Source organism: Nilaparvata lugens, chromosome 3, assembly GCF_014356525.2.
Source record: "Nilaparvata lugens isolate BPH chromosome 3, ASM1435652v1, whole genome shotgun sequence".
NCBI classification, from domain to species: domain Eukaryota; kingdom Metazoa; phylum Arthropoda; class Insecta; order Hemiptera; family Delphacidae; genus Nilaparvata; species Nilaparvata lugens.
The window spans coordinates 18,751,808-18,767,010 of record NC_052506.1 but is presented as its reverse complement, the minus strand read 5'-3'; the positions used below and the strand labels follow the sequence as shown (position 1 = coordinate 18,767,010).

The 15,203-nt window shown below is 32.7% G+C and overlaps 1 protein-coding gene across 1 annotated transcript; it reads right to left on the bottom strand.

The window, feature by feature from the left end:
• Positions 1–2,449: 2,449 nt before the first annotated feature.
• LOC111062139 (L-galactose dehydrogenase) lies at positions 2,450–13,949 on the bottom strand. Its single transcript, XM_039423166.1, has 6 exons — positions 13,824–13,949; positions 12,615–12,776; positions 10,915–11,145; positions 7,716–7,847; positions 3,985–4,157; positions 2,450–2,914 (listed from the first exon to the last, which is right to left on the bottom strand). The coding sequence occupies exons 2-6, from the start codon at positions 12,699–12,701 to the stop codon at positions 2,833–2,835; spliced, it is 705 nt and encodes a 234-aa protein (XP_039279100.1). The 5' UTR covers positions 12,702–12,776; positions 13,824–13,949; the 3' UTR covers positions 2,450–2,832.
• Between the last annotated feature and the right edge of the window lie 1,254 nt (positions 13,950–15,203).

The window sequence follows — 15,203 nt, the reverse complement described above, 5'->3', positions numbered from 1 at the left end:
AGACTCACATACACTCATACACACACACACACACATACAGACCAATACCCAAAAACCACTTTTTTGGACTCAGGGGACCTTGAAACGCATAGAAATTGGGGTATCTTAATTTTTTTCGGAAAGCAATACTTTCCTTACCTATGGTAATAGGGCAAGGAAAGTAAAAAGGTTCTTGATATAATATATTCTATTGTGTTTCAATTCTTTCTGTAGTCCTAATAAGAGTGAGTCTGCAAGTCGTTATAATAGTGTTTAAACTTGACAAAATACTATTTCAAGAGTGTGGATTTTATGATGAATGCTCCTATTTCAATTTAGGATACCTATGGACTTCGTGTAGGCTACCGTACACAATTCTATATTTTTCAAGTTGAATTGAGGAAATATAGTATAATCAAGTCTAATAATAGTTAAATCTATCTGCATTAATGTTTTCTAGAGGTCACAACTCTTGTTCGACCATGATATCGACACAGTGGGAAGGATCATAGATACACACCACTGATTTATTTGTAAACAAGTGGGTCATCAAAGCGGTCTGATGAAAAGAATATGAGAAGCCGCCCCCAACCATAAAGGCATCCGCCCCGAACCGTGTTAAGTGGCATGTTATGTTAGTGTCAAAACAAATTGATACTTCCTCCACATTTTCAAGCAGGTGGCGCTCCTGCTGCCACTGTCAAATCAACCAACACTTTTCAGTTGTAGCCGAAAAAAGAACACCGCCTGAAGAGGGTGAAACCCCATCAATGAGAGTCAATCACGGATAACTAGGCTTGTTCGCGAGTCAGTGACGGATAACCTGGGTCGTTCTCAACACCTCTAGAGAGATAGGCCTATATATTCTCATATAACCACTTCCAAGGAAGAAAGTTGTATGTAAATACACAAGTAAAACATTAATTCAACAATGATAATAATTATTATAAAAATAATCATGATAGTATACCAAATGGATCTTAAATCCTAATGTTTTTTCAGAAGCTTCAATATGAAACACACTTCCTGAGTGATGCTAAAAATGCTGTTAGATTGGTCCTTCTCATTATCTGTGAAGGATTATGATTGAGCTAGTTCTCAGTCAAGTGAGATTTGATGACCTATTGTGAGGTCCACGTTATAATGGCAACAAAATGGTGTTGCTATTCTTGTCCTATCATTCGTCAAAGCAGATAGCGCTGTCCTTTTCTACCTCCGTATAACTTTGCCAGATCGTTTTTAACAATTCAGAAATATAATTAATTAACAAAATACGTATTCAATCTCAATAATGAAAATTGATGATAAATTATTGAGAAAAATATACTATCTTGATAATTGATTATCCACAGATGGAAATAAATTGGAAGTTGCATTTGTTCAAATGCTAATTAATGAATAATTATTATTAAACGAAATTCCAATTAAATGCTGTAAATCACCCCGAAGACTTCTGCTACTTCAAATATTGACAACAGGGTGAACAGCTGGATGGGAATTCGATGAGCGCTACTATATAAAAATTATTTGATGTCAGCCGGGCAATCGAACCCAGTACATTGAGCTCATTTGAGCGCTGCTATCCATAGATTGTCAGTTTTGTGTAAGGGTAAGCATTCCTGACCGGAAATTAGGAGGTACTGGGTTCGATTCCCGGGCTGACAAATAATTTTTGTAAAGTAGTGCTCATCGAATTTCCATCTAGCTGTTTACCCTGTTGTCAATATTTGCAGTGGCAGAAGTCTTCGGGGTAATATACAGCATTTAATTGAAATTTCGTTTAATGATAATTATAATTGATTATTTAAAACAATAATGATCAGCTAATATTATATCAGAATTGCCTGTATCCTCAATTGAAGGCAGATAATCGGCAATACTGTTGACTTTCTCTACTGCCATGAACTTCACTAAAGCAATCAGTTATTGGAAACGTTTTTATATTGATTTCTGTTATTGCTTGCTAGGCAACCACATCAATCAAACAAGTTATTTCTTGATAATATGTTTTTCATAAATACGACCTTTAATGATTCAATTAAATCAATAACTTAATAAGTGGATTAAATAAATAGTGGTAATTTTTTGTTCCATTCCCAACCAATATACATGATATTATATAATGACAATGAATATTTACTGTAATGAAATGAACATCACCAACAGAAAAAGTACAGCAACTTTCTCGCTGGTGGGAAATGAATGGATATAGGCCTACTCTAAAGCGGCGTTTACACCAAAGTTATTAACAAAATGTTTATTTTTCCGTCCTTATAGATTCTATTAGATTGAACGGAACTTGACAAACACATATGCTCATCATGTGTTTGATAGGTTATGTTCAATCTAATTGAATCAATAAGGACGGAAAAATAAACATTTTGTTAATAGCTTTGGTGTAAACGCACTTAACGCAGCTTAATAGGATGAATTTGACTGGTCTATAACTTGATATAAATGTCAATATAAATATTTAAACAATGATTTCAATTAATATAATTTTTTGGTAAATTAACTATATAACAATAACAATGATAAATGCTCGACAAACATGTATGTTGAATGAATGAAAAGACCACTGAGTCCAAACAAAGATGGCGGCACGTCTGTTCTCCTCTACACTGAGACTTACTTCGAACTGTAAGCATTGTGAGAATAGTAAGAATTTATGTCATTTCTCAAGTAAAGTGTCATTTCTCTTACTGTAACTGAATATATTTTGCTATGACGCGTTCTAACTGTCCATGGTGAAAATGAAATGATGAGTTTCCAGAAATGATGAAACTTTCTCCAATGTTTTCAACAAACAAGTATGTTGAATATTATTTGCTTAGGTAGTGTTGGCAAACTACTCTATGCTGTCATTTTCTTATAAGATAGATAGCTCTCAATTTCTTTCCCTTCCCAGTGGTAATTTTTTTCTCCGTTGAAAAACCTGGAAAAATTAACGTTATTAAATAAAACTTGTTATATTACCTACCAATTTCATGACTTTAGTACATTAATTGATGATGATAACATTAGTGATTGATGTGCATTAGTTTCACTGTGATCTCTATTTACAGAATTAGTTCAGTTCAACTCTGGTTCTATACACTTGGTCACCAACGATCATTCAATCATTTTTATAATATATAAAAGTTCTGTTCACTCTGATATATTGACTTCAGATAATAGAAATACAGTACTGATCATAAATATATTTATTTTAACCATTAGTTTTAATCTGATCTGTACCGTATCTAAATTCTCTAAACTGTACATGGTAACATGATAACTGTAGCAATATTACTAATTTGATGATGCTATTGAATTTACAAATTAAAAAAATATAGAGTGACGTAAAAGTAGTTATAAGATATAAGTTAGTTCCATCATCTAATATGACAATTCTGTACATTCCAAAATGGAATTCAGTCGATGATGAACTAGCTTCAGTTCAAATGAGGGAATCTGACGGTATGGTGATGGTTTCTCGCTCCATTACGAGCTGTGACGTATTAACACACGGGTTTGATGTTTTATTTCAACGACGTGCAATCAATATTATTATTAAATAAGCAATTTTGTTTACTTACAGGCTGGAGTACTTTCTAACAGTGATTTCGTCCATTTTCAACATTGTTGACTACTTCAGTTAGTAAGTTGTCTTTTTTTGTTAGGGCTACTCTTGAATAGAAATAAAAATCGAAGTAACCTTTTGTTATACTATTTACTAAAAATTATAATGAAATCATAGCCGAAACATGCTGTGCGTAAATAATTTTACAAAAGGGTACTTGGATATTTATTTTTATTTCTAAAATTGCTTATTTACTTAAATAATTGACTGCACGTCGTTGTAAAAAACATCAAAACTGTGTGTTAGTATAATATGAATTATTAAACAAAGAATTAGAAGGAAGAAAATTTTTCTAGAGAAATTAGAAATGATCTAAGTATAGATGAGAGGGAATTTAGAGACAATAATAAGAGAAATGAGGATGAGATACGGCTTTTACTTACTTGTCTTTTATCTCGGAAAGAACACGATATTCATTCTCATTCAAACCATTGTAATAGACATCCAGATTCTTGTCCAACTCAGCCATAGAGCTCATTCCAACCAGATTGGAGTGACAACCAGATTCCTTCAGGGAATGAGCAATGCCAAGCTTTGCAATATCCGTTCCTCTTTCCTGGAAATTTATTGACAAAATTTGAATTATTCAAGAAAATGACTTATCCTAACAGCAACTTGAAAAGATGACCGTTGAAGAAAGACAAGGAAAGAGGTTGTAAGTACGTAGATATTCGATATGATAAAGTGGATAATATAATAAAATAAATGTAACTAAGGTGCTCATTTATATGAACTAAATACGGTACTGTCTTCAGATGATCTTTCTAAATAATAATCGACAATCAACATCAATTATATTATTAACATAGCCGTCCACAATAATAAATAGTTTATTTATAAGGAAAAGTAGCATTTATAGGATTTGATCTATTATTTTCCTACTATTGTCCATAAACACGATTACAAGCAAGTATGTTGAAAAACAAAAAGTACAGAAGTTAAAGGAAATAAACACCTACTGAGATGATACTGCAAATACAATAGGTACCAGCAAGGTACAGCCTAGCTACATAGGTACATTGGGTACTAGTACCTTCCACAGTTGTAAACGAACTTGGAAAACCAGGAACATGAAAATATAAAAATTATCCACTTTAATAGTGGAGAACAATTGATATTTGGCATAACATTATTTCATGTGCAATAAGTATATAAAATTGTAATTCTAAATCTTGGTTTGTGCTGAAAATATTGTTTCATACTTGTAAAATAGGCGGATAATTTTGTTAAAACCCCAAAGAAGACAGATAAAATTGAGATAGGTAAATAATTCATACATATTTCAATTTCAATTTATTTATTCACGTATCATACAATTTTTACAACACAATGACAATTATAAAATGAATATTAGAACCCACATTGACTATTACGTCCGTGTGACGATTTATGTGAGAATAAATAAATAAATAAATTTATGTGTGTGAGAGCAGTTCTTACGATTAGCTGTGTTACAATCAAAATATTGGACTATATAAGTATAAGATATATAAGGTACGGTAAATGAAATAGAAATAGGTTATATTTAATATTTTTTTAGTATTAACTATATAAAAAATCAATTCGAATTTGAGGAGAAAGAAAAGACAGATCCATTGGAAGAGAAGTAGGTAATCGGCTTGTAATAATACCGATTTTTATAATTTATTGATAATTATTATTTTCATCACACCAGAACAGCCGGAATCGCTTTTTGCAACATGTACTTGGTAAGAAAAACAAATTGAAATTTTAAATTTCAAACATGAGGTGATTTGATTAAATTCTCTGCACCCTGCCATCCAACATGCATTCATTAACCATTCAGAAATTCTACGATTTAACACAACAGTGATTCGGCCCGCCTCAGCCTCTACTATCTCTGGAGGAAGGCTTGAATTAGACTCTAAAGTTGTTTTCAAGATACTAAAAAATGAATCTGTAGCTTTGTCAACATCATTTGTATTTAAAAATTCATCCCAGCACTGAAATTGCAAACAATGTTTAACGCTACTCCAACATACTTTTGAATAAAATTGATTACTAATGTTATTGTTATTATTATTACAATTAGTACTATTATGAATTATGTTAAAGCAGATGGGATAGTGATCGGTTATTTCGGATTTTAAGATAAAGGATGATCATTTTGTTCTGTTGGGTATTTTTGCAAAAATATTATCAATACAAGTTAGTATTACTATCAGGCCGGGTTACTTTATCAATACATGAAATTAAGCCGTTTGCATACATCACCTCAATGTAGCGATCTAATTGATAAAATTTCAATAACCATTCCCCTTGGCCTATAATCTTATTTTTTCAAATTCGGTTTTGATTGCTTTGCTGCTATGCTTCCAAATCACGAATTTAGTTATAAGACTTGTGCATTAACGCTCTTAATGGCTGAACTACTTGGATGTATGTACAGCATATTTGGGGCTGGATTAGGTATGTCACAGTTAATATCGCCAACCACTGCCAAAAGGCCAGCGTTATCATAAAGTACTTGCCACAAAAATCATTCAAGGCATTTGTGAACAGCATCTGATTAAAATTTGGACTGCGATAAACAGCTAGGAGATTGCAAGGCAGACCAAACCAGTCGAAAACAAGGTTCAGGCAGGTGGCAACCCCTCCCAAACACAGCTCAGTACACGATACAGACAGGGCACTATCAATGAAGATAACAATACCATCATTATTATTAATATTATTGAATGATCTAAACACGTTGAAACCATCAATGTGTATTAAATTAGTATCGTAATCAAGCCATGCTTCTTTTAGAATAATGTAGTTGAATTTTACTTTGAGATCTTCAACTAATACTAAAAATTCGTCGAAATTGCGATTATAGCTCCGGATATTCTGGTGAATAATTTTGAACGAATGAGTATTATCTATCCTATATTCCTTGCTAGCCTGATAAAAACTGTACCTGTATTTCTACAGTATAAACACTCTACTAACTGGTAATCAAAAAGTAGATTCTGTTCAATCATAAAAATCAATCTGAAAGAATCCGCTTTTGGAGAGCTGCTAAAAAAATATAAAAATAGAATTATAAGTGGCCAATAGCTTTGCTTGAATTGAAAAGATAAATAATAAAACATAGATTGCCAAAAGTGGTTGCTTCATGACACAAAAACTGATGAAATTCAGATTTGAAAAAATGAGAATATTATTTAAAGAAAGGTGATACAAGGAGCTTACATCAGCATAAATTGCAGCTTGTCTGCAGAGCTCCTTCAACTTGGAATCAGCTGGATGCCAGGCTGGGGGTCCTTTTTTGGTTAGGAGTCCCATGCCAGTAAGTGCAGCATTTACAATACCCATTCCATTTTGCTGAAAACAATATTAATTACAGAATTGAATTGTTATCCTACTTTCAGTCCAAGTATGCTATTTTTCTAAAGCATTCTACTCTTGTACTACCGTATCTTAAATTTCTACTAGAACTCATAAATAGCATATGCAGTTCTTCTCATATTGGCTTCATTATTCAAATATGATGAAAACTGTTTATAATATTACTGGTACGATTTTCATGATAATTGGCTTCATTGAACAATCATTATGAAAATTGTATATACTATTCATAAATAGCCTACTAGTTGCAAAGTTTACAGATCATCAAATTCGACGGAGTTCCAGGTAGGAAACAGCAAAATGCTATACAGAAAAAGGATTTACTTTCATCAAAATAATGAAGGCTATAATATACTAGAATAATGAAATAATAAATTCACTTTCTATGAAGTTGAGAAGTTGATATTGTGGTAATTATCCATATTGAATAAAAAGGCAATTTCTTAGTATTTTTATTTAAAATATCGAGGCACTTAGCTTCGCTCGTTATTTATTTATTGATAAACAGAGCACAATTCTTCAAAATGATTGGGGAAGGACTAACAGGCACAGCCCAAAACTGTTTCTTTCAAGAATCTGCTTTTGGAGAGCTGTTAAAAAATAGAAAAATATAATTATAAGAGGCCAAGAGCTTTGCTTGAATTGAAAAAAAAAATAAAACATGGATTGCCAAAAGTGGTTGCTTCATGACACAAAAACTGACGAAACTCAGATTTGAAAAAATGAGAATATTATTTAAAGAGAGGTGATACAAGGAGCTTACATCAGCATAAATTGCAGCTTGTCTGCAGAGCTCCTTCAACTTGGAATCAGCTGGATGCCAGGCTGGGGGTCCTTTTTTTGTTAGGAGTCCCATGCCAGTAAGTGCAGCATTTACAATACCCATTCCATTTTGCTGAAAACAATATTAATTACAGAATTGAATTGTTATCCTACTTTCAGTCCAAGTATGCTATTTTTCTAAAGCATTCTACTCTTGTTCTACCGTATCTTAAATTTCTACTAGAACTCATAAATAGCATATGCAGTTCTTCTCATATTGGCTTCATTATTCAAATATAATGAAAACTGTTTATAATATATACTACGGTACTGGTACGATTTTCATGATAATTGGCTTCATTGAACAATCATTAAGAAAATTGTATATACTATTCATAAATAGCCTACTAGTTGCAAAATTTACAGATCATCAAGTTCGACGGAGTTCCAGGTAGGAATTAAAAATTCCAGCAAAATGCTATACAGAAAAAGGATTTACTTTCATCAAAATAATGAAGGCTATAATATACTAGAATAATGAAATAATAAATTCACTTTCTATGTAGTTGAGAAGTTGATATTGTGGTAATTATCCATATTGAATAAAAAGGCAATTTCTTAGTATTTTTATTTAAAATATCGAGGCACTTAGCTTCGCTCGTTATTTATTTATTGATAAACAGAGCACAATTCTTCAAAATGATTGGGGAAGGACTAACAGGCACAGCCCAAAACTGTTTCTTTCATGAATTTTGATTTATGCACTATGGTCCAAAAAGTAGGTTATGTTCCATACACTTGAATTGTTCATTAACAATTTTCAAAAACAAACCACTCTGAGGGCAATTCAGGTTCAACTTTCAGTCCAAATATTTGAGAACTGAAAAGTTCTAATTTAGATTGTTTACAAACCAAATAGAATAACAAAATAACACTCACTAATCACTAAAAACTGTAAAATAATGACTTTATTAATTTTGATAATACAGTCGAACCTCTGTATAACGAATTCGATTATCCCGAGAAAAAATTCGCTGCCGAGAGGTATTCGTTATTGAGAGGTTCTGTCAAGAAAACTGCCACGATCCTATGGATCTTATAATATCGTATCACGGCGGTAAATACATGAATATGGTACATAAAACATATCATCGCGAACGTAGGTAGGGTACCTATTAGGCCAATATTAATATGGAAATTTGAAAATTCATACTGTTGAAAAAAAAATGTTTTTTGAATATTTGTAGAACATAATAAGTAAGTAAACTTATCAATTGCCTGATAATTTTGAAAGCCTCTAGAACTTCTTGATCTGACGGATTCTTCTCCTCAGGTTCGTCACAGTCATCATCATCATAATCATAGTCGGTTCAAAGAATTGAATTATGTGACAAAATTCAATTTCCAGTAACTTGCATTCAATTTCCGACATGTGTTTTACCCTCTATTGACTGTCTACCTCTCTATCTTCTTCCTACCTGAATTGCCATTATTTTTAGTCTATAAACCTTTCTGTTGAGATTAAAAATTCCTTGAAAATGACCGTCTGCTTCCTTTACACACTACACTTTGTATGTTGAAATCAAGAGAAAACTTTGTTGTTGAGAGGTCCGAAATTTGTTAAATAGAGGTAAATAAGCAGCAAAAACTCGAAAATGTCATGGGACCAGGTAAAAATTCGTTGTGTAGAGGATTTCGTAAATTGGAGGTTCGTTATAGAGAGGTTCGACTGTAATTTTAAACTTTGTAATAAATAATTAACTTTGAATATTATGATATACCATGTCATGTCAACAAATCAGATTATTTTGATCGAGTCTATTGAAATTTTTTAGATTTCTCGCGAGATACGGTAAGCTGATTGATTACACAGCTGATCTCCCACACAGGCATCTTCTGTTATCGACAGACGACAAAATTATCATCTGTTTTTCCAAGGATGAATTATCCTTTTTATATCCTTCAGCGAGTTTTTCCAGGGATGAGACCTAGTGCAATCGAATTTTTATATCATAGACCTACTATGTTCCAAATTTCGCGAAAATCGTTAGAGCGGTTTTTGAGATCCGTTGGACATAAATAACCAAATATAAAAATATATACAGAAATTGCTTGCTTAATAATATAATAGGATAACAAATTCGTCATAAGGCAATTCCATTCACAGTTGCCATTCGAAATTTAGTTAAAATTTGTTTAGTAATTGTAGAATAAAATAAAGAATATACAGAACAATCATTCTTGTTGATGACAATCGTACAGGGGATGAATAATTATTAGGAAAAGAGTAAATGAATTGAGAACCAATGAAATGCATAACTTTTTTAGATTAATTTCCAAACGAATGCTCATTGTAACTAGATTAATGTGTCAAGATAACGATTAGGAAAAAAATCAAGAAACAATCAGAAAAATAGTATTCTAGATATCCCATAATAAAAAACCATTGTAACTAGATTAAGCGATGCTTTAAATGCATATATTTTGAAATATAATTTTTAAAGTATTTGCTTCCCTCAGTGCCTATGATTTTTGAATAGCATCGTTTTATCAACTAAAGCCAGCTAGATCCAGACAGATGGAAAATTCTCCACAGATTTCTCCAACTAAATGTTGAAATTTTCCTACCTTCACCCAGGCCTTCGGATTTCCTTCGCTAGTGCAATTGGAGCTAAATCTACATCTGAACAATTCTGTAGACCTCAGTAGTTTTGAATAGTACTGCAGACCTTTTTTTTACATCATGTTCTTAATTAATCTATCTGGACCCATCTCCTATAGAATAAGACTACAACTTGACGTGTTGCATGCTGCAAGAGCCCTGCTCACTTAAGCGGCTAAACGCAACAAATTAATAACAATAATATCTAAAATATAATAAAGGAAAGAATTGGCTTATACACGTACGGGATAGGAAATTCATGGGTGACGCATCATCACGTCTGAACTACTGGACTGATTAACTTGAAATTTTGCATATTATATATTCTTAATTTACCGAGGGTGGTTATAGGCCCATTTTAAATTCTTCAAGATTTCAGTAGGTTAAATTTCCAGTTTGTCAAGATTTTAATTGGATCCTTGCGGAGCACGGGTTACCTGCTAGTACAAAATAAATACAAAATTATTATTTTTCATTTTCCAAAGTACCGGTATTCATGGCGTTAATTCCAATTTTGAGATACAAACTATTATCATACCTGGAAGAACGGAATGAATTCCTGTAGGGTGTGATCGAAAACCAACTCTCGCGAATAAGATAGAACAACGTCGATTGGCACAGATGATTTCTCCTTAATCTCTTTCAGTACATCCAAGGGATATCCAGAGATTCCGATGTGTTTGACCTTTCCTTCATCTTGTAGCTCTTTGACAGCTGGTAATGTTTCAGTCAGTATTTGATCCAATGTACCAAATTCGACGTCATGGACCTTTAAAAGAGCATATCAGAATATTGTAAATGGTTAAAATTATCTCAATCAACTAGAATAAATATTTCGAGTATTACCTATATTCAAATTTTACTGATTTTCCTACTAATTTGGAACACTACGTGAGGAGAACTGTAGTCAGGTGAAAGCTATTGTAGTGAGTAAAATTGATTTGAATGATATGTATTGTATTGAATTGAATTAAATTGGAATGAACTGGATGATAGTGTTGCATTTACAAGAGCATTAATTAGTAGATTGTGTTATGGTTCATTCATGCTGTAAATGAATATAGTTGAATGTTTTGGATTTCCATGAGAAACGTCATAAGAACTAGACTCATCTACCACAACACTACTCTTTGATGATTTATCAGAATAATTTATTTCTCCGCCTAAAAATGTTACCTTGGTTTCTCTTAACAACTGGAGTGTCAATATCTGGAGGCCTCTTGTTTTGAGCTATATAATTTTTTATTCTGCAATCATCCAAAAAAAATAAATATATTATTCAGCTTCAGCATAGAATCTAAGAAAATGTTTAGAAAATTATCACAATTATGAATACAATACTCGGTATATAAAATTTATAGTAAATAGATTAGTAATGCTAAAAAAACGATAAAGAACGTTACACATCACAAAAAAAGTAGAATAGTGTAATAGTTAGTAAGGTACGGCTGAATTCTTCACAACGAAGTAGGGAAGTATAGTATACTAGAAGAATCTAGCAATTTTCAAAAAATGAAACGAGCTCGTATTATTGTAAACAGGTACCAACAGGAAGCATCTCAAACATGTAGTCACGTACTTGGACAGGTTGCAGGTTCAAGTTGCCTAGTGACAACATACCAAAGTTAGTAGACAAAGTTAGTTGTCTACTAAAGTTGGCAACATACAGTAGGGGTTTGAACACATGATTTTGGACTACACACAATAGTAACTTTCTTGTCAACTGATATGTTGTAACCAATGTACCTAGAATACCTAGGTATTCGATGTGCAGTCTCTTACAAAATCGACCATTCTGAAAGATCCAGCCGTCCAAAAATGTATTGAATTTCTAGAAAAATTGAGGATAAATATTGTATGAATCGTAGGAGATGTCGATGAGACTTGAAAGTTATTTACTTTTTGAGAAAAATACTTACAAAGTTGCTCAATTTAACATTGAAAAGATAGGAAGAATATATATTTAGAGCACCAATGACGACACCAATCATCTGACTCTGATCATTAAAAAATCGAGATGCGCGTGGCCAGTACCATACCTTGTATTCTAGGTACCTTGGTTGTAACCTAATTTGGACAAAAAAGTGAATATCGCTGCGAATCAGGTAGGCATGACATTGCTGTATATGGCTGTGATAATTTTCATACTGATTCAAATTAATTGTCATCATATTTAAATTAATTATATTTTCGAAATTGCTGTATACTTAAGTAAATGAGAGGAGTGATATAACTCACAAAGATAATGTCAACATAATCCAAGCCGAGGCTTTGAAGGCTTCGCTTGAATCCAGCGGTTACTGCACTGGCCGACCGATCGAACATGGTTGCCCAATCCTTGCCATATCTGCTCACTTTGGTGGATACATAGTACGCATTTCGCGGTATTCCAACCAACGCCTGCCATAGGACAGACATGAAATCCAAAGTAAATACTAGAAGATACATAATTAAATACAACAATTTTCCTTAATCTGAGTATTACTTGAAATTCAAGTTATTCAAGTCAAGTCTGATCTGGGATAACTTGGAACATCAAATTGTTGAAAGTAGGCTATTCCTGGGAAAAGTGATAAAACCTCACTTAAATTTGCGTTATTAAATTGAATTGGATGACTGCGCCTTTATTTTTCCTAGAAAGCGAAGTTAGGGCGCAGTCGACCCTCTCTTATACTTGACTCTCTATTACACAAGATAACAATACAAAAAATACAAATTTAATAGTGATTGGTTTTTGATAGAAATTTATTATTAGCTTAACCGTTTGTCAAGTTTATTAACGCCTGCCTTAGGAGAGATATGAATTCCAAGTAAGAACTGAAACATAAATAAATTTTAATGCAACAATATTCGATGATCTGAGAATTACTTAGATATTTTCTCGCTGTTACGATTCTCTCGCTGGTAAAGATTTGATTTTTATCAACTTAAGATAGGAATTATTCAACTTTCAATCAATTTTTTAGTGCCTATGTGAGAATTGTTACTTTATAGTCTAAAGCACACTGCACACAGGGACTAGCGTCCACTAGCTGCTACAGGAAATTGAAATTGGAAATGTTCGGAACTGGAATGTAAATTATATTTCCAATTCCGCTTTCTATATAATATATTCGTATGGTCAGGGGAAAAAAACATAGTAGGTACTTTCCTCACTAGAAAAGAGTCGTCAAGAAAAATTAAAATTATATGCTTGCCAGTTGAGTAGCTTTGTCAATACATAAATAAATAAAATAAAAATAAAGTTACATGAAAACACTATATAAACGTTTAGATTGGCACTTCCGCTTTCTCATAGCAGCTTGTTGACGCTACAAATGTCCCAATGTGCAACGTACTCAACTAATTTGAAGGCAATTTTGAAACTATGACTGCTGTAGCAGCATATACCAAGCATGATAATATAGTTTAGCAAACTAAGAAGTATATGTTGTAAAGAGTACCAACCTGTCCAAGAACTATTTCCGAATATCCTTGACCATATGCAGGAGCTGTGTCAAGATAGTTTATGCCTTTTCGAATTGCCTTTTCCACAGTAATCTTCGCCTCTTCTTCATTGTAATCCCTGATGAACAATAAACAATTATGTATCAAATCAAAGATCGCGACGTCATCACTCAATCATTATTAAAAATGATAAGTTTCTATTCAATCAACCAATCAGTTAACAATAATAAAACAATGAATTGAAACAAATACTGAGTGACCTCATGAGGCCTGCTGAGCAGAGCGAAAATTCACTCTCTGGATGTCAGTGTGGAAAAGCCTACGGTACAACAAATAGTAAGACCATTTCGTATCTTTTTAAAATTTCATGTTTTTTAACAAAATACAAAATTATCTTACTTTTTGTTGTAAGCAAGTTCAAAATTCATTTTTTGAAATAATTCATAATCCACACTATTCATTTCATTGATTTTGAACTAGCATATAACTATAATCTATATTTTAATACCGTACTGTAGGTACATTTAACTCGACATGAACTTATATTAAATAAAGTAAGTACTTATGGCTTTTGTTGGTGGGGAGTCTCTTATTGCGGGAAGGTTCACCTCGCCTGATGCCGTCAATGGGCCTTACGACTGACATACTTTAGCCGAGACCGACAGTTTAACGTGCCCATCCGATAACACGGGAGTAACCTGATCAAAACCTTTTAGTGATGAGCGGGTTTGAAACCGGGATCTCTATGCTTCTATACAAGCACTCCATCCACTAGACAAAGACAACGGATCACTCCACTTATTAAATGTTCGGAATGTGGTTTGTAAATGAATCTTGAAACTTTTTGATGATGGACATTGTCTGAGTGTTGAATTTTTGGTGAGGGGTACTTTTATTTATCTGGAAATGAAAAATCCAAGCCTCTTTTAAAATCTTTTACCCACAACATTTATTTCAGAATATTAATGCCATTTTCAAAGGAATTTTTAAAAAAGGGAACTCAGATTTTAATTTATAGTATTATAGATGGTTTAGTGATTTGGCTGGTCCAAAAAAATATATGCTGTCATCTTTTACATTATTTGGTGTCTTCAGTATGTAAGTTACAGGATCGAGAAATCTTCTAGATTTTTGGGGAATATCAGAGTTCTCTGGTAGGCTAGTACTTGATTAATTTCAGGTATTTTGGTCTGAAGGTCCAGCACTACATGTAGGAAGGTTAATCTATAAATAAACTAAAGAATTGGCTTATACACTTACGTGATAAGAAACTCACGAATGATCACATCATCACGTCTGATGAACTTGAAATTTTGCATATTGATTCTTAAATTAACGAGGGTGGTTATAGGCCTATTTGAAATTATTTGAGTGTTCAGT